General features: G+C 49.2%; 9 protein-coding genes across 9 annotated transcripts; 4 read left to right on the top strand and 5 right to left on the bottom strand.

Moving 5' to 3' along the window:
• Positions 1-5401: 5401 nt before the first annotated feature.
• Positions 5402-6925, bottom strand: DEU56DRAFT_921244 (uncharacterized protein; the record flags this gene model as incomplete). Its single annotated transcript, XM_041358505.1, has 8 exons — positions 5402-5719; positions 5768-6135; positions 6192-6234; positions 6287-6341; positions 6396-6440; positions 6499-6637; positions 6689-6758; positions 6809-6925. The coding sequence occupies 8 exons, from the start codon at positions 6923-6925 to the stop codon at positions 5567-5569; spliced, it is 990 nt and encodes a 329-aa protein (XP_041215669.1). The 3' UTR covers positions 5402-5566.
• A 516-nt stretch (positions 6926-7441) lies between these two features.
• On the top strand, positions 7442-8620 carry DEU56DRAFT_905881 (60S ribosomal protein L7; the record flags this gene model as incomplete). The annotated part of the gene is made up of 7 exons (XM_041356770.1): positions 7442-7458; positions 7510-7525; positions 7576-7668; positions 7844-8010; positions 8060-8201; positions 8252-8428; positions 8480-8620. The coding sequence occupies 7 exons, from the start codon at positions 7442-7444 to the stop codon at positions 8618-8620; spliced, it is 753 nt and encodes a 250-aa protein (XP_041215668.1).
• A 330-nt stretch (positions 8621-8950) lies between these two features.
• Positions 8951-10118, top strand: DEU56DRAFT_905880 (uncharacterized protein; the record flags this gene model as incomplete). The annotated part of the gene is made up of 2 exons (XM_041356769.1): positions 8951-9030; positions 9083-10118. The coding sequence occupies 2 exons, from the start codon at positions 8951-8953 to the stop codon at positions 10116-10118; spliced, it is 1116 nt and encodes a 371-aa protein (XP_041215667.1).
• A 133-nt stretch (positions 10119-10251) lies between these two features.
• Positions 10252-13605, bottom strand: DEU56DRAFT_722403 (CTLH/CRA C-terminal to lish motif domain-containing protein; the record flags this gene model as incomplete). The annotated part of the gene is made up of 11 exons (XM_041347727.1): positions 10252-10299; positions 10353-10543; positions 10608-11144; positions 11197-11383; positions 11443-11519; positions 11790-12019; positions 12071-12219; positions 12276-13214; positions 13267-13319; positions 13378-13451; positions 13532-13605. 11 exons carry the CDS (start codon positions 13603-13605, stop codon positions 10252-10254), a joined length of 2559 nt encoding a protein of 852 aa, XP_041215666.1.
• A 606-nt stretch (positions 13606-14211) lies between these two features.
• Positions 14212-15589, top strand: DEU56DRAFT_9150 (uncharacterized protein). Its single transcript, XM_041357689.1, has 3 exons — positions 14212-14413; positions 14478-15098; positions 15162-15589. Exons 2-3 carry the CDS (start codon positions 14536-14538, stop codon positions 15463-15465), a joined length of 867 nt encoding a protein of 288 aa, XP_041215665.1. The 5' UTR covers positions 14212-14413; positions 14478-14535; the 3' UTR covers positions 15466-15589.
• On the bottom strand, positions 15589-18131 carry DEU56DRAFT_8987 (uncharacterized protein). Its single transcript, XM_041356472.1, has 12 exons — positions 17864-18131; positions 17802-17808; positions 17086-17753; positions 16888-17034; positions 16684-16837; positions 16585-16638; positions 16387-16535; positions 16323-16331; positions 16150-16274; positions 16074-16095; positions 15956-16013; positions 15589-15904 (listed from the first exon to the last, which is right to left on the bottom strand). The coding sequence occupies exons 1-12, from the start codon at positions 17992-17994 to the stop codon at positions 15713-15715; spliced, it is 1716 nt and encodes a 571-aa protein (XP_041215664.1). The 5' UTR covers positions 17995-18131; the 3' UTR covers positions 15589-15712.
• A 42-nt stretch (positions 18132-18173) lies between these two features.
• DEU56DRAFT_867275 (DNA repair protein, SNF2 family) lies at positions 18174-21094 on the top strand (the record flags this gene model as incomplete). Its single annotated transcript, XM_041355420.1, is given in 11 exon segments — positions 18174-18596; positions 18616-18879; positions 18929-19136; positions 19188-19310; positions 19360-19464; positions 19525-19821; positions 19873-20284; positions 20334-20503; positions 20554-20619; positions 20673-20934; positions 20986-21094. 11 exon segments carry the CDS (start codon positions 18174-18176, stop codon positions 21092-21094), a joined length of 2439 nt encoding a protein of 812 aa, XP_041215663.1.
• Positions 21095-21257: 163 nt separating this feature from the next.
• DEU56DRAFT_905874 (uncharacterized protein) lies at positions 21258-22520 on the bottom strand (the record flags this gene model as incomplete). The annotated part of the gene is made up of 2 exons (XM_041356768.1): positions 21258-21657; positions 21715-22520. The coding sequence occupies 2 exons, from the start codon at positions 22518-22520 to the stop codon at positions 21258-21260; spliced, it is 1206 nt and encodes a 401-aa protein (XP_041215662.1).
• Positions 22521-22628: 108 nt separating this feature from the next.
• DEU56DRAFT_763478 (uncharacterized protein) lies at positions 22629-25563 on the bottom strand. The gene is made up of 10 exons (XM_041350821.1): positions 25518-25563; positions 25405-25457; positions 25333-25347; positions 25251-25279; positions 25056-25198; positions 23664-24999; positions 23496-23609; positions 23401-23442; positions 23075-23354; positions 22629-23016 (listed from the first exon to the last, which is right to left on the bottom strand). The coding sequence occupies exons 1-10, from the start codon at positions 25540-25542 to the stop codon at positions 22834-22836; spliced, it is 2220 nt and encodes a 739-aa protein (XP_041215661.1). The 5' UTR covers positions 25543-25563; the 3' UTR covers positions 22629-22833.
• Between the last annotated feature and the right edge of the window lie 8 nt (positions 25564-25571).

Below are 25571 nucleotides of genomic sequence, written 5' to 3'. Positions count from 1 at the left end.
CCTGACGTCCATCGTATTGTGAACAGAAGTCATATCTTTAATTTGTGCGATGATATCATGGTCTGACGCGATTCTCTTATATTCTCCGCCGCGCTGCTGTGCGAGTAGAAATGCGCCAAAAGGCTGTCCGAGACGAACAAGCAATCGCAACGCTCGCGAGTGAGACTCTGAGTCAACATGCCCATTTTCTCCAGGTGACCCGCCAGGCGGTTCGTGAGACGGAGACTCGGGGGCGGACCAATCTTCCGTGTTCTGCGTGTCGTCTGCGAAGTCAGGTAGCTCTAGGAGATAACGGTCCCACGGACGGACAAGTAAGAATGTCTGTCGAGTGGGCCTTGCCCGCGAGAACTGGGTCAGCCTGTCTTCCGTGGTGATCTGCAGGTCATGAAGCCCGTCTGACTTGACTTCATACGTGAAATATGTCGCCTGGTCTTGACCAGGCCTCCGCTTGACTTCCGTGACAAGGAATGCGATGCAAGGCAGATGTAGTCGGCGGTGCGCGAAACGAGGAGCGCTCAGGTGGTCAAGCTTGTGATACAGTCCCGCAGCCAATTCCACGGACACGGCATGTCGTAACGAGGAGACGGATTTCTGCATCTCATCTTCGGATAGAGACGATAGCGTGAATGGCGGAGCTTCATATGAAGTGATGTCGGCTGGCAGACAGCTATTGAACTCGGATGATTTTCCGACCCAGTCCAGGACAGTGATGTCGCCAGACTGAGCCACAATCTCCTGTGAGAGGCGTCCGAGTGCATTTTGCTTCTTCTCTCCATAGTTAACACGTAGTTGGACATCGAAGATGCCAAACAATGAGTATGCAACGTCTTCTTGCAACGTGGTGTCACGCGTCGACGCCCATCGGAATTTCTCTCGGGCGTCCCTCATCCCTGGACGGAAGGCAACAAGGGCCTGTGGATTTATGCCTGTCATATCCTCCAACTCCTGCATAATCGCAGTGGACTCCTTGTGGTTGGAAGAGTGGTCATCGAGATATAGGGTCCAATCCTTCTGATAAAAGAGTACGACTTCGGAAGCTAGAAATTCTGGAACCGTCCATCCTCGTTTAATCCAAGCGCTCCTTGCCAATGCGCCAGGCTTTGACGAGGGCAGCACATCCGAGAGGTAGACAATTGTAAGTGCTGCGTGGCGATACCAGACGAACATGGAATTGAGTGATTCTTGAAGCTCGGCATTATTATGCTTGTCGATGCAGCATGTATCGATCCACGCCCAGTGATAGCCAGCATTGCGAGCGATTTCGCAGAACGACCGCAACTTCATGATACCGGCAACTGGATTCAACTTGTACACGTCCTTGTCCTTGATGTCGTGCAGCAGGGGCTCCTTCCCTTCCCATCTATGCGATAGCATGACACGTCGAAAATACATCACTACCACTTCTTCGATGCGCTCCTTTCGGAGGTTTGCATACTTCGTTGTTGATGATAAGAGCTCCTTGTACTCTGTACTCGATTTGAAGGCAATTATCTGTGCCTCTCGATCGCATAATAGCCCAGTGGAGGTGTGAAGTAGACGAAGCGGGGCGTTGTCGAGTTGTGTGTGAATTGCCTTTCGAATAGCACCTTCTGCTTCTGGGATGACATGCTGCTGGCGCGACTGTTGAGAAACAGTCGAGTATCCATGTCTTATTTTGGGCTTCCTTCGTATTTGCATGTCAGGAGCATTGTCCGACTTGGAGAGCATGATTTGGAAGGCTTCGTTCCACTCATCATAAAGCTGTGCGCCATGAAGAGCTGCATACTTGAGTTGATGTCCAAGATCAGACAAAGGGTTGAGGTCGATGACCTGCTCATCGCCAAAGTGAGCATTAGCTACAAAACGATGGACGACACCGAACCTTTTGCGCATCGACAAGCGCATCCTCCCATAGCATTTTTTCCAGCTTCGCCTTACTGCGATTTGCAAAGATGGCGTCGTCCGCATAATTCAGATCGATCACTATCGAGTATAGTTTGACTGCCTCGTCGTAATCGCACGCAGCGAGGGCAGCATCACCGTTAGCAGAATGGAGTATGCTACATTCTTTCTCGAAAGCTGAGTGAAATGTGGGTCAGAATTGCAGCATAGGTAACAATATTGAAAAACTCGCCAGCGGACCAATCAAGGCAGTTGGCCTTAGTAGTTTGATCACTCATATCCATCATGTATCGGTATGATTCGAGGGCTTCTCCAAGTCGACCTGCCCGAAGGAGTGCATGACACCGTTTTTGGTTTGCAGTTTTCCACAAAGACTCAAGGTCCCACCCGAAGAGCTTCTCAAAGCCCGCAATTAGGCGTCAATTTTGTCTCTCTTGCATCATATCAACGTACCACAGTAAAGTCCTCATATATGGAATGGGCAGCCAATTTAGATGAGAAGGGGCTGCAGTTGAGGGCTGCAGTAAAATGATCGGCAGCTTCGTTGTGACACGCGTTATCCAAGGCATCTATTCCCAGTTGGAGATGTAGATATGCCTGACGTGTGAAATTCAGAAAAATCTGTGTCGCCGTACAAACCTGGGCTGGACGGGGTGCGTGATACTCACTTGGACAATATGACACGCAACATTATCGACACTGGGACAAGCGGCAGCTAGCTGTTGGACGCGCAACATTGCTTCCTGATGTTTATTTGCATTGAAAAGCACGATGGCCTGAAAACCGTTACAAATTAGGGAGCACATGAAGAGAATAAAAACCAACCAACCTTGATCAATAAAATAAAATGGACAGTTTTCAGGTCTTCGTTCGAGAACATGAATGTGAGGTCAAATGCCTGCATCCCGTCCTGGACTTGCATTTGTCCGCAGAGGGCTATGGCCATGGTGATATAACCTGTCAAGGAGGGCTGAATGCTCACAGACTGTGTCGCATGAAAGTTAGTTGGACAAGGGTCGTCATAAACAATGTATCTCACCTTGACTGCATCATCAAGTGCACGATCCCAGTCAGATTTTCGCGCCATAACAAATGAGCGATTTGCATAGGATGTATGGTTGTTGTCATCAGCCTCGATCTCTCGTGTTAGCAACGCTTCAGCAGTAGACAAGTCCCCAGCTATACACGCATAGCGAACTGCCGCGTCTATAACGAGGATCTACATGAAGCATGGTCACTTTCAAAGTTGCGTTATACGAATCAAGGGCAGAAACCTGCCTTGGAATGAAAGTCTTGAGCCTTGACATCAAACAAACTCGATATGAGATGACAAATGGAAGGAACATGAACATTAAAATACCACATTTGACGCCTGTTCTAAAGCGGCCTCGGGTATTGCCCACTGTAGGATTTTCTTGTCATTACCTCCGCTGAGAATGTGCTTTCCATCTGCGGAGAAGGTGACGCGGCACACTGGGTCAGAGTGTTGGAATATGGCGATAGTTTGTTGATCTGAGAGCCGCCAAAGGCGGACATGGTTATCATAAGATGCGGAAGCGAGGAGTGTACCAGTAGAATTGACGGCGATGGCGTCAACGAAGTGAGAATGGCCGTGCCAGGGATTACCAACCTGTTTCCAGGTTGATGAATCCCACTCCCGTATTGTGGGATCCCGGTATGTACCCGCTGATAGAAGGCGTGTCCCGTCGGGCGTCCACTCGATTGAGGCGTTGTATGCTCGACTGATCACTGCGTGACCCTCGAAGTTTGCGATACATTCCCTCGTGCTTGAATTCCATATTTGGATATCACCGAATGTTGCGATGGCAAGATGTTCACCAGACGGCGAATACCGAACGCAGTTGACTTCATCACCACATTCGATTGGTTTTCCTTGCAGCTGCCAAGTTTTTGTGTTCCATAGCTTCGTCGTGTTGTCCGATGAACCAGTCGCCAAAACTGTGCCATCTGGTGAGATGTCCAGCGAGCAGATTGCCCAGTAGTGGGCTTTGATGGCTTGGGCAAGAGATTCACCACTGTCTCCATCCCAGGCGATGACCACTCCCTTGTTATCACCACTTGTTATCAACTGCCCATCTCGTGATATCGCCACTGCTGACACCCTGCTGCGATGCCCTTCCATTTTCTTCAACATAACACCGTCGTTCAAGTTCCACAGACGAAGCGTCCTGTCTCGAGAACCCGTCACCATACGTCGTCCATCGGGGAAGACTGCGACTGCGAGTACGGAATTTTCATGCTTTTCAAACGCACGAACGGGCGTCGTGCTTGGAATGATGCTCTGCACTGCTACTTCCGCCATACATGTAGAGATTGACGGTATCGGAAGGTGACCTCGTTGCAGGACTTTGTGTGTGTTGCTTTAAGCTGCGCAGGTTCGTACAATTGCCCTTTTATCTTGCTATACAGCATTTTGAGGTTCAGAAGGAACGATTGTCGACATTCGTCTACGGTCTGCACAGGCGAGATCATTTTGGATACAATGCTCCAAAGTACAGCCGTAACTTCCCGGACCACCGCAATGTCTGGCGGCAGTTGGGCGGCAGTGCTCAACTATCGTCGAGTTGTTCATAATCAGAGTTATAGGTATCTGTCGCAGTGGTATGCCATCACTATCATCACTATCATCTGAGTCCTGACATCGTCCCCGCTGGAGTCTCCTTGTAGCTCAGTGTGCCTTCGTCTCGGACAGTCGTTTATCTGTCTTTAGTTGCACCAACTCGGAACGTGAAAGCCGTCTCGCGGACTCGCACGGTTCATACGATTATAGACACAAAATTACACAACCTTGGCAGCCGTCCACTAAAAACCTGTGCAGCGGCCCTAAACCTGCCTGTGCCTCCAGGGGACTTGATTTCAGCCCGCAATAACACCGCCGTACGTGGGATCGGATGAAATTAGACTATGTAGGTCCATGTTATATCGGTTATCAGTGGACAAACGTGATTAGGGAGCATGCAACGAGCAGGAAATGTAAAGTTTGAAGCAACCAGCTGGGGCAGGGCAGCATTAGCGATCATGATTAAATGCACCCGTCGTGTAAGTACTGTCAGGCCTGCCAGCCGCGGTCAGTGTACCCCTGTGTACCCACATTCGCAGTTCAAGTTATATATATTGGCTGTGATATATTGATATTTTACATCATCTATAACAGGGTCAGCATCCCCATTGCCGATGCCCACGGGCAGCAACGATCAAGCAAGGCTCTGGCATTCATCGTCCGCGCAAAGGCATTTTCAGCAGCAACAATATCGATTCCGCTAGGACTACAAGCAGCGACCATGAAGGAAGGGAAGATGCGACACAACTGTCATAAGCTTGCCATAAACCAGTAATCGATAGATGATACGGTCCTCGTAGCAAAGACTGTGTGCCTAATCGTGCGGCGCTTTCACTCGCCTCCATGCATAATCATTTGGGTACATATAGGTCCTACTGGACAACAAAGTTTTGGGAGCTAGCACTGGTGTTCAAGTGCAAGTGTAAAAGACGTAACACGTTTGAAAAGCTCGTTATAACAATAATAAGCACTGATCCAACAAATAATGGACGAACACGCAGCTACGGATATACAATTGTAACTGTAATGTCAGATTATCAGAGAGGAAGGAATCATATCCAATGGTCACCGGTCACAGATCGTCAATCAGCCTCGAGCTCGCATTCAAATCTCCGGAGTACCACTGTACTGCCCAGGACGCGGCTGTTGGGAAAAGGCTGAGGGTATCGATGGGTTGTGGTATATGTTGCTCGATCCGGTGGTTTGGAGGGTGGGAGAGGGAGGGGAACCCGGGAAAGTGGTCGGGTCAGAGGGGTCCTGCACAAGGAAATGAGTTGTTGCATCACAAGATCATGAGAAACATACGTAGAGACGCTGTTGCTGCGTCATTTGAGGTTGCATTGGGAATGGACTAGGATTAGCGGAGTAAACACTGTGGGTATAGCCCGGACCTCCGCCAATGTCGCTGAAAGCGGCCGATGGCGCTGTGGAGGAGCGACGGCGTTTGACAAAGAGCCACGTCGCAAAGCCTATGATGGCTGCAGCTCCCACAATTCCGCCAACAACACCTCCAGCTATAGCTCCGACGTTTGAACTTTTCGAAGCGGTTGGTGATGATGTTGTCGTTGAAGATCCTGCCGCGGCCGAAATACCGGTCGCAGAAGCAGACACGCTGGTCGAATAAGTCACTGTGCCAGTGGATTGTACTTTGGTTGCAGTAGATTCTGGGAGGTCTACAAGAAAGTGGGTGAGTGCTTCTGCGACGGAAAGATGATGCCCGAATGCTAACCTCCAACACTTTGCGCTGCGACGGGGTCGAACCCATTGGTCACCTTCAGAGAAAATTTAGATTATGACAATTGGGATAAGTAGTCGTGCACTAACGTTAAGGTAAGCCCACTGTGGAACTAAGGTACCACTGGGAATGTTCATTGGATATCTATCAATCAGGTGAATTAGAAAAGCATAGAAAATATAAACAATCTTGACTGACACTTGGGGGTATATCACAGAGCAATTGTAGCTCCAGGAAGCCCAGCTGCGAGGAAATAAGCGCTCCGTTCGATCACACTCGATACGACTTGAATAAGACTCACGTTAGATACGTTCGGTTCTGACAATCGCCGCAAGCGCTAATCAACGAGTAGGTCACTGAACTGCATTCGCAAGAGTTGGCTTCAGCGGTTGTAGGGGCTGCATAATGGGTATCGACAGGTAAAGGACTGATTGTAAAATCTGCACCAGAATTTGTCAGCTAAGTTAAAAACAGAAACGAAAAAGGCGTACCTCCACCCCAGCAGACGCTCTCGAGGTAGGAAGCAACTGTGCAAGGGTTCTGCGAGATGCTGTTGTTCATCTGCAATCAAGCATCAGAATCTATATCTTTGAGTTTTAAAAAATCATTACCCAGTCAAAGCCAGCCACGCATGTCACATTGGACGTCTGCGCAAAAGCACCTCTGGGTACAACTGCTGCTGCTGCCAGGACCACTATCAACGACCATGCCTTGGTGAGTGGCAACATGATGGATAGAAGGAAGAAGGATGGGGCAGACGGAACGGACAGAAGCACTTCAAATTATAGTAATTAAGCGCTTTGTTCCTCATGGCTGTTCGACATGATGCCGGCCGCATCAATTGCCAAGCTCCATTTAAAACACAGCTTTGAACCGAGTGCCTCAGGGTTTTCGGTTCAAATGCCTCTCCGTTCCATACTAAGTGAGCGGCTTACAGTATGGGCCCACCACCTGTAATGTCAAATTTTTGTACAAGGAAGACTCGTTTTTGAGCAGGATAAAGTCCGCTCAGGCATTTGAGCGCTCGGATTGAACCCGTGATGGCATCATGGCAATCGTCCAAGCATATGCGCTGGATGTCAGGTGTGTCAGGGTCGGTAGGAGCCGAATAAATAAATATCCTTCTGCATCCGGCGGGACTTGTGGGAATATCTGACTAAGACTATACAGTTGCCAGCCACTGTGAGGTTCCAAAGTTGTCTACACCAAGGCATACAGCGCCGACACTATCCTCAAAACTCCCCATGGCCCCCTCGACAACGTGAGTCTGTCAAGTTTCTGAACGGTTAACAGGAGTTTACATTTTTGTTAGGGTTCCTACAGTCTCGGTTCGTTTACCTACTCGCGATCTATGCGATCTCCATTGACTTCTACACAGGACATTGAAGTTCCGGAGACCCTCCTTAAAAAGCGCAAGCAAAACGAAAAGGCACGGGAGGAGCGCCTTGCAGCCGCCACTGCCGCACGCAAGGTTCGTGTCAAACCGTTCATTAGGGCCTTGCTCTATGTGTGATGCATACGATTATTTCGACCGAATGGCTAGTGGGATTCGTTCTGCAGTGCCGCCTTCAAATTAACCATCTTTCGGGACTGATCCATTACTTTAAACTGGCTCTACTTCCACCATATACTCAATTTCGTTTCAGGCATCAAAGGCAAAGCGCAAGGTTATTTTCAAGCGGGCGGAGAGCTATGTTAAGGAGTACTTGTCAAAGGAGAAGGAGGAGATCCGATTGAAGCGTGCTGCCCGGACATCTGGTGACTTCTACGTTCCTGCAGAAGCCAAGGTTTACTTCGTTGTCCGTATTCGTGGGTACGTGCAGCTTCCCTCGTGATGATTCGTTTTTCTCAGGTCCGCGTAGTATCAACGAGATTGCACCCAAACCCCGTAAAATCCTACAGCTCCTCCGCCTTCTTCAGATCAACAACGGTGTTTTCGTAAAGGTCACCAGAGCTACCCAGCAAATGCTCAGACTGGTTGAGCCCTATATTACATACGGGCAAGTCACTTGCTTTATGAATATGCATGTTAATTGATGGATTTCGTTAGCGAGGCAAACATCAAGTCCGTCCGTGAACTCCTCTACAAGCGCGGTTACGGCAAGGTCAACAAGCAGCGCATTCCCCTGACCAACAATGCCATCATCGAGGAGTCCCTTGGCAAATATGACATCCTCTCCATAGAGGATCTCGTTCACGAGATCGCTACTGCCGGCCCCAACTTCAAGCAGGTCAGCGCGACCACACCTACAATATTTTCTATTGCTGACAGATCGGAACAGGCATCTAACTTCCTCTGGCCCTTCAAACTTTCGAACCCCAACGGTGGCTGGAGGACGCGCAAATTCAAGCACTTTGTTCAAGGTGGTGACTTTGGTGACCGAGAGACCAACATTAACAAGCTCATCCGCCAAATGAACTGATTGTATCTCTTATTGTGGTCTGACGGAGGGGTAGTGGCGGGATTGAGCAGTCGCGAGGTATGCTTGGCATGAAATTCATCATGTTTCCCTATTTTTGCCATGTATGCACTATGAAAACGCGTATGGATTTCTTCCAACAACTTCAGCATTCATTGGCATGATAAGACTTGTATTATTCTACGTTGCTGTAATGTAGGTGGAATTCGCGTCCACTCGATTACCACGGTGATAACAACCGTCTGTTCTATTTTCACTCCCAGTCCCAATGAGCCCAATCTGATCCATGATGCCAGTTTGACATGATAATACGGTAAAGAAGTCTATTCTGCGATGCCTTTGCAACGAACTGTTCCTCAGGACGCCGCAGGTGAAACCTCTCGTCAAGTAAACAATATCCTACGGAACTTGAGGTACGCCGCAGCTGGTTATATCTCGAGCGAAACACCTCATCTCTTCGTCCAGAGGAGAACACTTTCGCCATTCACGCAATGTGCAGCGTGTCCCAGCAAGTCTACCCACGCCGTTGCATGTCAACAACCTTCCAACTCTTCCGATCAGCCTGATTTATCCCTCTGCAGAAGACGGCGGGCGGAATGCAGCAGCTGCTTCAGGGTACCATTCTACAAGACCTGTCTGGATCGCAGGACCTGACCCACCTCGTAGTTGGACAGCCCTTTCATCTCCGAAGATCCGGGAGGCAGACTTGACGGACATAAACTCCCCTGCTTGGCGCGAACATGCCCTCAACTTAGTGTTCTCCCCTGGCAACGCGTCAGCGCATCCGCCAGGTAGTCAATCCCTCCGTGCCCTTCGGAAGCGCGAGTTCCCTACGCTTGCACTATTATCCCTTCATGTCATTCGGACGGAGTGCAGCGCATACGAGTTGGCTGACATCATGTCCCATATCCCACCTCACCTCCGTCGCGTCTTAATGCGTCACAGCGCAATAAATAGTCCCTTCTCTCGGTCCGAGCTGAATGCAATATGCGGAGAAGAAGGGCATGCAGACGGAGAGCTTGTAGTCGTTGGGCCGCACGCTACATTGCGCAGCGATCATTTCCGGCGCATGCATTCCTCAAGAGAATCCGTGCCTGAAGAATGTGCAGCAGACGAGTCTACGTGGGATTCTCTTGCAACACTGGGGAGCGAGCCTAGTGTGCTCTTCTCCGTTACCTTCCTATCCACACCGTTGACCTTTTCCTTGAGCGACCTTCCGCCCACAATCACTTGCCTCGCACTCATCAATATCCCTAAACCAGTATCCCTTCAACGACTATCCCTTCAACGACTTCCATCGTATTGCCCTCTGGTCTCGCTGTTAGACCTGTCTTACAACAGTTGGCTCATCCCAGCATTAGGGGAGAGGCTACTAGATGACTACCCGTGGACGAAGTTGCACTACTTGAAGGTCTTGGGGCTACGAGGGTGTCGCGTCACGTCAACGCTTTTGTCGCAGGTCAATAGAGGTCGATGGGATGACGTGGACGTCATTCATTGATGATTTGCGTATATAGTATACATACATGGAACTGCATACTAGTATATAGAACTCTGGAACGGAGAGAATAGTGCAAATTTGCCAGTGGGGTATACGAAAGTACAAAAGAGCCTGAGCGGAACGTGAAATAAAATCATACCCGAGCATCAAGAAATAAGCCCAGATCAAATGGTGGCAAGTACTGCATTCTATGTTAGATCCCGCAGACAATATATCACTTGTAATGAAACTTACCTCAACAGTCGGTTTCTTCTCTCCTGAAGTTGACGCACTCCTGCTGGGAGGCTTTGGTGGAAGGATGACTCCTGCAGGTCTACTGGAGTTTGCAGGAACTCTGATATGCAGTTCGTTCAATGCTGCCCAGAGACAAGAATTATATCGCACGGCAACTTCCAAGTGAGACACAGACAGTAAGTTGCTGTGATCTGATAAATAGGTCTTAGCATATGACCCTTTCATGTGAGGAGATAGCTAAATTAAAGCACTCACAGAGTATTGCACGGTTGATCTGGTCTGCAACACGTTCTCGTCTTGCCTGGTCAAGATATTTGGACATCGGGCTATGCTCTGGCACCTTGTATGCGAGAAGGCCGCCGACATTCTCTAGTTCCTTCAAATACGTTGCTCGGTCTTCTGGTTTCTGTAATAGTTCCACCAGCGCATAAAGCTTTTGCGCACGCAGTATCAGCTCTGTTTGATAACGCTCATCAGCCATAGGGTCAGGGGCACGGGATATATTCGTCGGGGGTTCTGGGGTCGCTACGGGTGTCGTCCGATGAGGCGGGACATAGGGAAGGGGGAGGGTACGGCAGGCTTCGATGAAAGCATGAATACGGAGGTTAAGTGAAAGGAGTGTCGGGTCCAAGACTGTGCGGGAGGTGTACTCTATACGGTCAGGCGAAGAATCAATGGAAGACGACGTTTCTGAGGATGATCCACTTGACGAGGCAAGGACGCTGGGGAAGTGCTCGTTCAGGAGGTCAGTGGCCTCATCTATTCGCCCCGAGAGAATTTCTGTTCGTATTTCTGGACAAGGAGATTAATATTGACGGACCCCACCACCCACAATTCACTGTACCTTCACGACGCCGTATTCTCCGGAGGCCGTCATCCGTCAGGTCTGCTGAGGTCCCCTGCAACCTTCTGTCAGGCGACGTGATTTCGTCTCCATCCTTGTCGAGGTGCCTTACGGCGGTATCCCTCGCGAATGCCTGCGCAGTCCCTGTGTAACAGTTATGGCAGAGGTAATCGAGTACAAAGGCGCGCTGTAGGGAAGAGTGAGATCAGCCAGTGACAGAAGACTTCTTGGCGAATCAGAACGCACGAGATGATCAGGTTGCGGTTCCGCGAATTGTTGGTTGCTAACTGGTGGAGACGGTGATGGGATGCGCATTGTTGGCGCTGGGCTCCTAATGATGGAAGACATGGGAGATTTCAAGCGGCACTGCTTGTGGTAAAGAGCAAAATTAAGAAGGCACTGCCAAAGGACTAGGCGACAGGATTATAGCCAGCGCACGACAGTTCTGGCCACAATGCAATCTCGGATGCTTGGAGAGTAACTCTCACATGCGTATATCTTTAACTCGTGGGGTCTGTACAATACATATGTTGGTATAATGAACAATCAGAGCTCGAGCCTTATGCAATTACGGTGTTAAGTAGGGCGTGAACCGGAGGTCCGACTCCTGGAGTGCCGTACAACACTTGCACTTCTACCACCGTAGTATGAACCAGAAAGAGCATCCCCTCCTAACAAACAAGCTTGCTCTTCAGCGAGGGAAGCTCTGTGTGCGATAGATGCACCACGGCCCCGCCGACGCGGAGGCTTGCCTCGGTAGATAAAGGATTGGGACACGATAGTGACATCAAAAATGAACGTGCCGCCACTTCCCAGTAGGTATCTAGAAGGCCATCAATGAAAAGATTACAAGCACATAAAATAATAAACATACGGGATGCTCTCCTTGAAAAATTTGGTTGATGCAGGTGGAGGCATGTGGGCCTCTGGAGATGTCAAGATCGAACAGACGTAGAAAAAGTTGCCAAGGAAAGCGAAGACAAAGAGATACATCGAGAGTCCCTCAACAGACTTCCTGGCATACTGGAAAAGTTGGTCAGTTGAAATTATTCCAAACCAGAAGGAAAACGTAGGCTTACGTTTTTCCATATCTGAGGAAGCCGAGAAGTCAAATACAGTGAAGTACACAGCCAGGCAAATATTCGTCCAATGATACGTTCCGCTGAGGGGGACTCTTCTGATTGAGATTGCAGCTCGTTCTGGCTAAGTGTCAAAGGGAATTCCACCGTCACAACTCCTGATGACGAATGGTAGGCCGCATCCTGCACGGAAGATGCTGTCATTGGATGTGGTAAAACAACCTCATCCACTAGCACTCGTCCGATGCTGTCACTCCTCTCTGCAAAAGATCTGGAGTGAGCGTTGGTTAGAGCTCCAACACTAAACAGCGCCCCAAATCCGAGCAAGACCATGCTTGCCCCGCGTCGACTCGCACGCGAACTGGCCCTATGGCCACTCGCTGCACGCGAGCCGGGCTGCTCAACCCCAACCTCAACCTCGTCCACATCTGCCACACGCTGCTCTGGACGACCCCGTGCAGATGCTGCGAACTCGCGCTGAGATGTTATTTGCAATGATTTGGGAACGACCGGCGCCTGACTGCGAGAACTCGGCTGATGATCACGGCGTTCTTGGCTCCATGAAACGCGTTTCCGCCCAGAGTGGAAACTTTCTGAGAGTGCGGACAAGACAGCATCATCAACCTCATCCTGCGCTTCTTCGGCAACTTGGGGTGCTGCGCCATCGAGGGGTTGGTCCGTAAGATGCTTCCGTGTGACACGATGTTCAGGAAGTGGATCGGGGAACGCGGCTAATGCTGCAGCTGCGGCAACATTTCCCGCGACTGCAGATAATGTGCGATAGTGCGATGCGTCTAATGAGAGTCGACGAGCAGTGGAGATAGTCCGTGACCGTGTGCGTACATAAACCTCGGATGGTGTTGCTGGCCCTCCACCATAGTAAAAGTATTGAGCCAGCAACGAGCAATCCACTATGCAAAAGTAGGTCGCAAGGTAAGTCTTGAAAGCAAGTCAATAATACGAAGAGAAGAAATTAGTTTCAGTAGCCCACCTGGAAGGGAAGCTGGTGGGTGAGCAAACAACCAATTAAATTTGAAAAGTCGCCTGTGGGCGAGAAAGCAACATCAGTGGATGGCGAATCGATCGATAAGGATGTCCGCACCGAGCAGCCAGTTACACAAGAACGGTAGGGCGAGGCCCTCGCACGACTGTCGTTTGTGATTCTCTATGACTTGTCTACGATGGCGAATATGGCGCAATTCATTGTTAGTTTCACGAAGTGCAACGTAATGAAAGACTGGATGCTGATCACTCACGGAAATTGGGCACCGAGCCAACACCCCATAGAAGCATATCCGAGCAACTGGCTAAATTTCGCTGTAAGGAACATCCCCACCAGAGCTTGGAGGTTCATGCTAAATGTAGTGGATTACGACAAGTCAAGCGCCTTGGATTGCCTCCAGTTGATTCACACACCTAGTGCGTGGCAGAACATCCAAGCCGCCTTGTTCGGTCGTGTGCAACCTAACCCGTCGAATCGGCATGTGCATGATCCACCGCTTTCATCCTCCGGTATCCGACAAGGGTGTGCAGAGTGCATGCAGCAATAAGTCTTCAAAGTCTCACTCGAGCTCGTCATTTAAAGGCGCCTACTAACGCGGGCGCTTAGTTCTCATCTTATCCAAGTGGACCTCTAGTACGCTGGTAAGTACTGAATCTACGCTCTTTTATCGCGGTCCCGAATCCGATTTCAATTGACAAGTATCAGCATCTGATAGGTAGATAATTCTGCCTCGGAAACTCTCCAGGATGAGCACCATCATCGTGATGGCCGCCTCCCCGGAAGTCCGCCCATCTGGTCTGGTTTATATAAACCAACCACTGAATGATACGGGTTTTTTCCGTATGTACACTTTCAGACAAAACTCATCGATCACATTATCGATGCTGCCGAATCCGACAATGTTCTAGAATTTATAGTATGAAATGAACGATGATTACCTTCATTCGTCTATGGGTTGTCTAGGGCTAAGGGGAGGCTACCGTGCGGCGAACATGCGGCATCAGCATATGCATAGCATAATTGGCATTGCATGTGTCTTGACTTGCGGGTAGTTCTCAGGCTTGAGCTTCGTCTCAGGGTTGTCACAGGCGCATACGCTCTCATTTTTCTGAAATCCGAGTAGACCTCTACACTGGTAAGTAATCAAATCTACGCTCTCAATCGTTGTAGCAGTCATGATTTTAATTGGCAAGTATCAGCGTATATCACCGTCTAATAGAATCAGATCTGAGGACGAGTACTAGGCTCACTATCGTCATGATCACTGCTTCCCCGAAGATCTGCCCATCTGGTTCATATGAACCAACCACTGCGGACATTCTCATAGTCAAACAATACTTCAAGTTATTTTCCATTCCACTTCCAGACGAACTCGTCGATGACATTATCGATGCTGCCTGCTATTGGGCACACTCCTCTATAACAGTTGATCGTAGCGCTGTTGTCCATGCTGGAGACATGATGTACATGCGCACATTGCCTCTTGCAGTATATAACACAGAAGGAGACTTCCTACTCGAAGAAAGGGGCTTGCTTGAAGAAGGGTTTGTCCTCGGAGGGCTACCTCCAACTGAGCTAAAATGGGTACCGCCCACACTTGCCAAACCTTTTCGCAAAATCGAGTTTCAGCTATGGAGTCATGACCAGGGCTGGGTCGGTGTTCAAGGTAGTCTTCCAGGCACGTACAATGGCTCATACTCCTGGTTCGACGTCGATGTGGAGAGACTTGACCCCACTTCATGTTTCACGGAAAGCATCAGGTGGCCCTCTTCACTACTCTTCACCGCAGTTGATGCACCAAATCTGCCAGATGACATCACGTATGCTCACCCCACTGATGCACCGACATTCGATGACTAATCCAGTTTCTTTGGTTCCATTAGATTTACTCGAAAGGACGTCAAGTGTCCATTCTTACCATCTCCTTCCACTCTCCAGAAAAATATTGTTGCGGAACGTCAAACATCACATCACACCATCACTTGGACGGACCTCGACAATGTTGAAGAAGGTTCATCCGACGCGATTGCAGCAGAGAATAGGGGACAGGGATGGAAATCATATGATGGTAGCTTTGTGCGTGACTTGCAAGTCGGAGACTGCATTACTTTGTGGATGAGGGCTCGCTTTCCAGGATGGATGAACAATGCTGTGAAGGCGAAGATAACAGTATTTTGGGCAGTATAGGCTGATCTACAAGGTGGTGTCAAGAAATGTGCACAAATAACTTCCTGTATAATATATCTGTACATGTACTTTCGATGTTAAGCATTGTATCGTCTTCTACCCCGTACATGGGATTTCAATTCAAAGGCTTTCCAGATACAGGTCGGCGACAGAGCCAGTGATCCTAGACTTCAGCGGGGGAGGGGGATGGCTACATGTATTCTCTCGTTGACGACAATGATTGATGTGTACAACCTTGGAGCGACTCTCATTGCTTAATCCATCCTCTACATTGCTTGGAGCTACACTTGCATAAAAGCGCGGTGGGTGAAATCTTTCGCTTTCGCTTCCCAGTGCCTTCAGCTATTTCTTCGGCAGCGCTTGGTTCATAATCAATAGTGAGCTCCTCTCCGGCAGGTATATCTTGAGCAGCGACGAATGCCACATAAGGCATGTGTACCTAAACCAAGGTCTCGAGCGACGGCAAGAATTTTAGGTCATAGGCAAATACCTCTCGAATGGTGTCAAAGACGACCGAATAGACCTTCATACTGGGCGAGCATGAGTGACTGCACGTCATGTAATTGAATGTCAGCTCAGAGGCTCTCGGGAAGATTGTTTCGACTCACTTGACAAAGCGAGTCCAGTTGCCTAGAGATAAATTTTAATTTAATTCAATTAAAGGAATCACGGCACGGGGCATACCGCATTCATAAGAATCGACCGAATATTTATCTCCTGCATTGTGCTGACCACGGATCTCTGTGCCATCAAGATCGAAAACATAACCAATGTGCTCTGGAGGAAGGTTGTCTACGTCTTCCCGACGCCTATGAAATTAAGTGTGGGCCTGCAGAAGCCAGGATGGATGAACTAACAGCAACGTCCTGCAATGAAAACTTCAGTATTCGGGAGTGGAGACATAAAAAAAAGCATACAAACCCTATATATAATCCCAATACCTTTCCTCTTGGTAGTGCGACGAGGCAGCGAGCACCCCAGCCGCACTGCTTTGTCTTGAAAATCTCGATTGGAACATCACGAGGCTTCTGAGCAACGCGATTACAGCACGTTGGACTACATCTACAGTACTGGAGCAGCTTCAGTACGATCGGCGTGTCACCTCAGATGAACCTGTACCTTGTTACACTCAATCACTTCAGTTCCTTGCGGGATACGAAACGTGTAAAGTCCCTGCGCAAGTTGTCAATATGTTCCGCAACAGAAAAAAAAACTCACCCCGCTATAGGCGTATAACTTTTGCCCTCTCTCATTCGTGATATCTGATCCCGTCTGACAGTCGCATTGAGATGCTCTTTGACACGGTTTGCATCTACATGCAAGGAAAGCCCCTGGATCCACATTAAAGGTTGACTGGAGTTTAGCATTACCACTGGTTCATAGGATGAAAAGGGTCCAATAAAATGAGATCTGAAGACACACAAATTATATTTTCTCTCTATGTATTTGAATTTGTGCAGATGCTGCTCAATGTCGCCATCTACGATCTCGTTGGAGATGCGTATATCTGCAGCACCAGTCTCCTGTGCTGCTTGGTTCCAGTTACTCTGTAAGAGCGCTCGCCCGCGCCTGCGACACATAAATAAGATATATCTATAAAAACGCAACAATCAAACTCACAAAGGCTTCACAGGGCGGACGAATATAACATTGCCCTTCATATCTGACGGTGTGGGTTTCGGTAACCCCGCTGAAGTGCTGGCCCGACCAGATTTGACAGAGCGGCTTGTGGTAATATGCTTGGAACCTTCTGCGACATCTTTGGATATACTCCTGGGAGACTCCACTGAGCTTGTAGACAAATTGGACATCAAAGAGCGAAAAGCGTCATCCCCTACGGAAGGTCTTTTAGATAAAGATAGGGGGTTCGAAGGAGTCGATCCACGAGTGCGTTTGACCGAGGACGAACGTGGTACATCAGACGACGGGGTTGAACGTGGGGTACCTCGGCGAACACGCAGGCGAGACGCCGCATTATCGTCTTCGGCGTCGGGCTCATCTGTGCGCCTGCATGCAAGTTCTATCTCTTTGTCCCAATCTGCTGCTGAGGGATTATCAGGCCGTTTGCGTTTCTTCTCCTCGTATGCTTGCGCGCGCAGGAAGGTAAAACGCTTATGCACTGCGTCATCTGGCCAGGACACTTCCATGTCTAGACTGTCCTGGGCAAGTGAATTACGCTTGAGGCGCTGCGTTCTTTTCCAGCGATTGACCAAATCACCACGATCAGTTATATCGGGTTGCCAGGTCGTGTTTGTGCCATCCTTTCGCGACCAGTTTCCCCATCTCACCTGATGATGTTCAGTACAGATTATGCAATTTCTATTTAGAGTGCCTACTTCATATCTAGTCACGGTGGACTCGTAAACAAAGATGCGGGTGTAATCCAAGTGGAGCTTACCTTAAAGTGCCATCAGGATCAACCTCCTCACCTACGATCCCCTTGATTGGCCACTCTCCATTCTCATTCCCACCTTCCGCGTCGCTCCAGCTTTCTTCTGGAGAGGGAGACCGTCTCCACAAGTCCGTCATGCACCGAATTCACGACAACGTTGAGGAAAATATTACTCGTAATGAATGACGGTGGGCCAGTGGCGGAAGCAAACGTTTAACGCGTTGTTCTCCAAATGACAATATGATCATGTGACCGCTTAATCCACGCGTCACGCGTCTTGACTCGGCCCCTTCCTTCTTCACTTTCACCCACTATCATGTTTATGCTACGGCGCACCCCAACGACTTCGGATGGGAAACCTGTGGATAGGCTGCATGAGAGCACGCGCGTAAACAAGCCATTCAAACCCCCAACGCTTGTCAATGCTTCCGAACGCGTCCAGCCTCAGCGCAAGCGCAAGCGAGTTTCGTACAAAGACGCGGCGGTCGACGAGAATGACAGTGACGACGACGATGCAAGAAAGAAGAAAAAGAAGAAGATAGACAAGGACGGAACTTATAACAACGAGGAGGAGTTGAAAGCTGCTATCAAGACCTTTCCGGTGTACAAGCCCAAGCCATTCGATATGCTGCGCAGGTTCTCAATGCCCACTATGACAAACAAGAGCGGGGAGGCGGTGTACATTTTGCCTACCAACGTATCTCTGGGGATTCGGCCACTGGCCAAGATCCTCCCTCCCGTTACATGATCCAATGGAGGACCATGCTATTGTCCTGTACGACCCTACGGTTGACGACCGCGAAACAGATGAAGAAAAGAAAGAACGAGAGAAGGAGGAAGCTAAAGAGAGGGCAACCAAGGAAGCACAAGAGAAGACAGCAGGAATGTACAATCCGCATAAGAATCTACGGATGCTCCTGGGCGAAGGCAAGGGCAAGAAAGAAAAGGCACAAAAAGTCCCGGTAGTAATTGATCCCAGGCTTGCAAAGGTTCTACGTCCACATCAGGTGGAAGGTGTTAAGGCAGGCATTTCCTATAGCATGCTTTTGCTGTACTCATCATATGACACAGTTCTTGTACAAATGTACTACCGGCATGATGGTGGACAACCAGTACGGCTGCATCATGGCCGATGAAATGGGTCTTGGCAAGACCCTACAATGCATCGCGTTGTTATGGACCTTGATTAAGCAATCCCCTCACGCGGGTAAGCCCACAATAGAGAAGTGCATTATAGCATGTCCTTCTAGTTTGGTGAAAAATTGGGCGAACGAACTTGGTGTGTTGTTTATCTTTCAGTTCTTCCGAAACATCCCTCACTTTCTCTCAGTCAAGTGGCTAGGGAAAGATGCCATTTCAGAGCTTGCGGTGGATGGTAAAGGTGGCAGAGGCGAACTCCATGGGAAGGTTGTTCGGTGGGTAGAAGCAACAGGTCGGAATGTCACACAGCCAGGTTTGTCGTTGATCTTAATGATGGATGCCTGATATTCATGCTTTCTCAGTGATGATTGTGTCCTATGAAACCCTTCGTACTCTCACCGCGCATCTGGCCAACTGTAGCATTGGCCTCCTGCTCTGCGATGAGGGCCACAGGCTGAAAAACTCCGGTGAGCTCACACATTCGCGGGACTTAATTGGAGCATCATTAATAAGGTGTCTTGTTCCAGGCAACCAGACGTTCCAAGCCTTGAATTCGCTCAATGTCAAGAGACGAGTCATTCTTACCGGAACACCCATTCAGAATGATCTCTCGGAATATTTCTCCCTCCTGAACTTCGCAAACCCTGACTTCCTCGGCTCCCGGGATGACTTCCGTAAAAACTTTGAGAACGCCATTATTCGTGGTCGCGATGCGAGCGCCAGTGCAGAAGTACAAGCTCAATGCGAGAAGAAACTCAAGGAACTCGGTGGTCTCGTCACTAAATTCATTATTCGGCGGACAAATGACCTACTGTCAAAATACCGTGAGTCCGTACTTGTTGCACTGTTAAAAACTTACTCCAATCATCATGCAGTACCGGTCAAGTACGAGCACGTCGTATTCTGTGGACTCTCTGACTTTCAGCTTTCCTTGTACCGCCTTTTCATCTCCTCACCTGAGATCAAGGCATTACTTCGCGGTACAGAGTCCCAACCACTCAAGGCAATCAATATTCTCAAGAAGCTGTGCAACCATCCTGAACTGCTCAATCTTCCCTCCGATCTTCATGGTTCCGAAAAGCTTCTGCCCGAAGGTTATGGTGGTGCGGGTGCCACCGGGCGCGACAAAGGCAGGAACCAGACGGTGCGATGTGACTGGGGAGGAAAATTCTTGGTCCTCGAGCGATTTTTGCATCGCATCAAGACAAATACCAATGACAAAATTGTGCTCATCAGTAATTATACACAGACGCTTGACTTATTTGAAAAGCTGTGTCGAAGCAAGAAGTGAGTCTATAATGATGATGCGTTCGGTGTATGTTGACATATGAACCAGGTATGGCTTCTTTCGCCTTGATGGGACAATGACAATTACCAAGCGCCAGAAGCTCGTCGATCAGTTCAATGATCCAAATGGGAAGGAATTTATTTTCCTCTTAAGTAGCAAAGCTGGGGGGTGTGGTATCAATCTTATAGGCGCCAACAGACTGATCCTTTTTGACCCTGGTTAGCATGTTCGATATTATAGTTAGCTTGAACTGACGAGATCTGCGCAGACTGGAACCCTGCCGCTGATCAGCAGGCTCTCGCACGTGTATGGCGCGATGGTCAAAAGAAAGAGTGTAAGCCTGGCACACATCTGTTTTCAGCGTATCACTGACCACTATTATCAAAGGCTTCGTGTATCGCTTTATCTCGACGGGAACGATCGAGGAAAAGATATTCCAACGTCAAGCATCGAAACAAGCTTTATCTTCTGCTGTCGTCGATGAGAAGGAAGACGCTGAACGGCATTTCTCGGTCGAGTCCCTTAGGCAGCTGTTCCTATTCAACGAGACCACAATTTGCGATACCCATGATACCTTCAAGTGCAAACGCTGCAAGGACGGAAAACAAGTTATCAAGTCACCTGCATTATTGTATGGTGATGCTAGCACGTAAGCCTGCCTCTTGGAAATGTATACATACCCCTTGACTTTGGTGCATAGGTGGAATCACTATACCAATCAGGAGCTAAAGAATAATCATGACGACCTACTTCGAGCTGAAGTAGGCTTGTCCGAAATCTCCTTCGTTTTCCAATACATCAGTCACTAGAAGACACCAGGGTTCTCATGGTGGTTTTTGGCCGCATCACTGTCGTGGACATTCATTGATATTTATTGCTCATCATTTGTAGCACTACTTCAGAGCCCACACGATCATTATATTACAAAGGATGAAACTACAACGGTATTAGTGTCACGCAATCATGCAAATGCTATGTAACAATATCGTCCCAGGCTCCCCAGTCGTCCCCGACTTTCCTAACTTTTACCTTCTCTCCTGATTCGCCGAAGTAGGCAGCCATGTGCCACATCTTCATTTCTTCCTCACTAAAGGGCCCAAATGTCTCCCCGGTAGACTGTCCAGGGATGTCCCATTTGTACTCGTATGTGATATCTGCAGATGGAGGCGTCCAATTAGGTCCCACCCCTCCGCTGGAACGCACCGTGCGGACGAGCTCCTCGTATGATCGAGAGTAGATGTCAGTGTCACCAAGCGACATAAGGTTTGATGCCAGATGGGTGATCATGTCAATATCGTTGAGACCCTTGGGTTTCTCTGCCGCCCTGTCAACGGCCATAGCAGTGTCATCTTTAGCCTTTCCATCGACTTTCCTGCAGGGCAGGCACTCGGATCAGTTGGTCCTGAAGAACGCTTGCTCGACAACGTACTTGGCAGAACGCGAATTGCGTTTCGCCTTTGCGCCTAATCGTTGGAGTGCCTCAAGTACTGTTTCACCTTTCTTGAGCATTCCGACGAGCTGCATTTCCAACGCGCCCTTTCCGCCGCTTTGCTCAAGCTCTGTCTCCTCCGCCTTCATCTTTTCTCTTTGTACTCGCTCTTGCTGTCGCTTTCTCCGACGCGCCAGCTTGATCTCCTTGTCATCTAGATCATCCATCCACCGATCGTGTACGGCGTGTGCGTCAAATGACCGGACATACGTGCCATCAGCAGCAAATTTGCCCTCTTCCATCTCTTCCCGCATATTGAATGAAGATAGCTCGAATCCCATGCCTGCCTTCTTCCGTCGTTCTCTTTCATCCTCATCTTCAGGCTCATCTTCTTCGTCTGAATCTTCTTCATCGCCGTCGTTGAACTCCTGTCCTTCTATGTCCCCTAGGCGTAGAAATTCTTCCTTCTTCTTCCCCTGCACTTCGTCCTTCTTCTCTTCCTTCTCGGCCATGGCAAACATGTCGTCATCATCGTCAGCCCCTTCCCCATCTGCGTCCTTCCTTCTGCTCAGTACCACACCCTCTCCATCATCGCTCGAGTCCGAGTCGTATCCTTCGTTCTTAACCCGTCCTTTCCGCTTGGCTAAGGGATTCTCAAGCGCAGAGTCGACTTCTTCTGCAAAATTCACTGGATCTTCATCAGGTTCAATGAAACGCGTCTTTTTTGGAGCATGTGAAGTTTTTTGAGATGTTGATGCCTCCGCGCTGGACGTTGCTGACCGCTTCTGTGCCGTCCGGGATTGCATACTGTAGTGCTAGTTGATAGGGAATCAATAAGGAGTCAATGTTTGATTGTGTTTGTCACGACTCTTCCGGGACGTGGCAGTTGGTTAACATCATGCATCAAGCTCAAAGTCCTTCATCAAATGTGCCATTGCGAGCCGATTCCAGCACTGAGCGTTCAGATTCTGCTGGAACTCTTCGGCGCTGATGACTTTTCACTAAGTGTAACGTGCAAACTGCAATACATATATGAAAATGGTCGTAGCCACTGGTCAAGTAACTACGTAAAGTATGTCAAAAACAATTGTGTAGATTGGAAATCGTGATTAGTAGAAATTACATTGCGGTGATTTGCATGACAGCATTCGCATATCCAGTACTGTCAGTGATCTGGACGCGCATGAGGAGCACTGTGTTTGCAAGACCGATCAGTACTTGTGGCGGATTAAGCTTCGCTGAGATCTCGGCATTCTGCGAGCTAAAAAAGACGAGCAACTCTTTCCCAGCCTTGGTAACAAACTGAATTAAAGGCAAAATTGTTTAGGGAAAACAACCCGACGTAAATCTATTTGCTTACCATCTGGCCTGAATGCAGACGTTGTTGAAATACGTCAAATTGCGTCCTGTGGCCATCGTCCGCGGAGGAGGCAGGTACAACCCTAGCGCTGCCGAGGCCTGAGAAAGTGCTGACGATTTTGACCGCATCTTCTAACAGATAGAACGTCCCCGCTCGACCGTCGAGCGACTTGTCAGCGTATATATCCGTAAATGAAACTCCTTTCATGTTGTTTGAATCTTTCAACACGAGTGGAACGGGCACATTCGCATTCAGAATGAGCTTGAATGTGGGAATAGATCTAGTAATAGTTAGATCAGGAATCATCCGAAGGTGACAGTACAAACTCGTTGACTTTAGGTCCTTGAGCTGGTTCCTGTAGCTTATACCTACTCAGGCGTGAGATGGCACACCACTGAGGAAAAAACAAGCAAAGCCGCACATTGGTCCAAAGATAGTGTTGTCTTTTGACGTCTTCCATGATGAGCTTGAAATGGACGTCACCGAAGCCGTGGCCTGTACAGAGGGGAACAGCTGCTCTTTAGCTTCTGCAAGACTAGAAAGATGTCATTCAAGCGAGGTCTGGGTACACTCTACAACATTATCTCACCTTTTTCGTGCCGCTTCATCTTCCACGGTCATGGTAGCCGGGGAGGCTGCATCTTCGGTAGGAACGTCATCAGCGAGAGTGTCTACCGAGGTGGCATTCGTGAGTTGAGGCGGCCGTTCGACATTCGCTTCATCTTCGAAGTCAGGCAGCGCGGCTGCATCCGACTTCAAACCTGCTATCTCTAACAATTCCTGACCGGAGGGAACTGGGATAGGGGCAGGTGCATGATTGGACGCAGGCGCCATCTGGTCAGTTAAGGGTGCCGTTGCTAGATGCTCGTGATCTGTCTCGCCCGCTGCATCTTCATCACTCCAGGATGTAATGGCAAATTCGTGCTCTGTAAGATGAGACGGCGCTGGCGCATCTTCAATTGGTTCTGGTTCTTCCCTTACATCCTTTGCCGGCCCGAAGCGACCCTTCACGCTGGTTAGGCCACCCTTCACAGCTGTCAACAAAGAGCTTCGATTTTTGCCCCGGGAAGCCGAGGTACGTCCACCAGGACCAGGTTTTGGTCGTGCCTTTTGGGATGCGTTACTACCGCTATCCCGAGATGAGCTCGAAGGCTGGCCAGAAATCAAGCGTGTCTTTGCGGGGTTGACAACCCCCGAAGCCTTATCCATCAGCGGAGCAGTATCGATGAACTTGACCAAAGGATTAGCCGCTCGAGCACGGTGAAAAGGTACCGCTGGCTCAGCGGGAGAACGAGATCCTTCGTCGTTCCCTGATTGCGAAATAGAATCAAAAAGGGGGTCAGGTGAGCTACGTCCCTCGTCGACCGAAAGAAGTCCATCTTCAGCTATTACTTGACTGACTTCGATGGTGTCCTGGATATCCGGAGAGTAGCTTGGAAGGTCCTCGAACTCCACGATCGTCCCATTGACTTTGACAGGATCAGAATGGGAGTTGGGGATATCCCGAGCATCAGGGTCATCAGGGCTCATCTGCATCAGCTCTTCTTCCACTTCCGCTTCTCCAAAGACATCCATGTCGAGCTCCCCTTCAGCGTCCGTATCGGTCAGTTTAGTTAGGGAAAACTGGCGCGTGCCCTCAACTTTACGGTGGCCTGGTGATGAAGCACGCCTTTGTTTCGCTGGCGGTGATAACTTGGCCTTGCTTTTGGGCCCAAATGCCCTCGTTCGTTGAGCGGGGGCATTGCCAGCAGTGCCAGGTTCTGACTCGCGCTTCCGCTTTGCCTTTGGCTCTCCCGCAGGTTTTGTACGTCTGCGCCGCTTCTTCGTGGTCAAGGGTTCATCATCGGAGGCATCATTTTCGAATGTCTCAGACGGTCCTTGTAGGTTGTCCCGATTGGATCTATTTTCAAGACGCGGACTCGCCCCTAATATCATAAACTGTTAGACATACACACTCATTGTAGGGGTACATATGGCGTACCAGGAAAGCCCGAAACATGAACCTCCTCTCCTTTCTCAAAAAGCTGTGGGTTCGTATGCTCTCTACCGCGGGTCAAAGCGTGCGTCCAGAACGTCTTGAGGAAATGCTTTGAGCCAGCTGTAAAAGATTTTTCGGGTTCCCAACTATGCGATAAATAAGTAAAGAAACCACCGAGCAAGCTAAATGACACCTTACGTGCTATCATCCCAGCTATATCCTTTCCACTGCGACGCGTCAGTTGAGCAAAACGCGACGCTCTGTTACGCTGTGTACCTACTTTGACATAATATTTCTATTTCGGCCAAAGATTTAGCGTGCCTATTGAAACAATGCTTTGTCTTCGACTTACCCATATAATTTTTTTGCCCCGCTTCGCATCCACGCGCGCCTTTGACACAGACTCTGAGCCATCATGAGCACGAGGATAAAATAACTACAAGCAACAAGCGCTCGGAGACTCACCGACTTCGTACTCTGCGTCACTCATAGTAACATGGATGGAAAGCACAGTAAGCC

The sequence above is a fragment of the Suillus clintonianus genome (assembly GCF_016758775.1).
Source record: "Suillus clintonianus strain FC179 chromosome Unknown DEU56scaffold_1, whole genome shotgun sequence".
Classification (NCBI taxonomy): Eukaryota; Fungi; Basidiomycota; class Agaricomycetes; order Boletales; family Suillaceae; genus Suillus; species Suillus clintonianus.
The sequence above is the reverse complement of the archived record's forward strand: the minus strand, read 5'-3'. Positions and strand labels throughout refer to the sequence as shown.

Bases quoted from the DNA above. Each gene is read 5' to 3' on its own strand.
- DEU56DRAFT_9150 (XM_041357689.1), top strand. From the start codon at position 14,536: ATGATCACTGCTTCCCCGAAGATCTGCCCATCTGGTTCATATGAACCA. The intron at 15,099-15,161 runs GTATGCTCACCC...TGGTTCCATTAG, and splicing joins AATCTGCCAGATGACATCAC to ATTTACTCGAAAGGACGTCA.
- DEU56DRAFT_8987 (XM_041356472.1), bottom strand. From the start codon at position 17,994: ATGACGGACTTGTGGAGACGGTCTCCCTCTCCAGAAGAAAGCTGGAGC. The intron at 16,639-16,683 runs GTGAGTTTTTTT...CAACTTGCGCAG, and splicing joins AGTTATACGCCTATAGCGGG to GGACTTTACACGTTTCGTAT. The intron at 15,905-15,955 runs GTATTTGCCTAT...ACCTTGGTTTAG, and splicing joins TCTTTGACACCATTCGAGAG to GTACACATGCCTTATGTGGC.
- DEU56DRAFT_763478 (XM_041350821.1), bottom strand. From the start codon at position 25,542: ATGAGTGACGCAGAGTACGAAGTCG. The intron at 25,458-25,517 runs GTGAGTCTCCGA...ATGATGGCTCAG, and splicing joins TGACGCAGAGTACGAAGTCG to AGTCTGTGTCAAAGGCGCGC. The intron at 23,443-23,495 runs GTGCGGCTTTGC...ACGCCTGAGTAG, and splicing joins AACACTATCTTTGGACCAAT to GTATAAGCTACAGGAACCAG.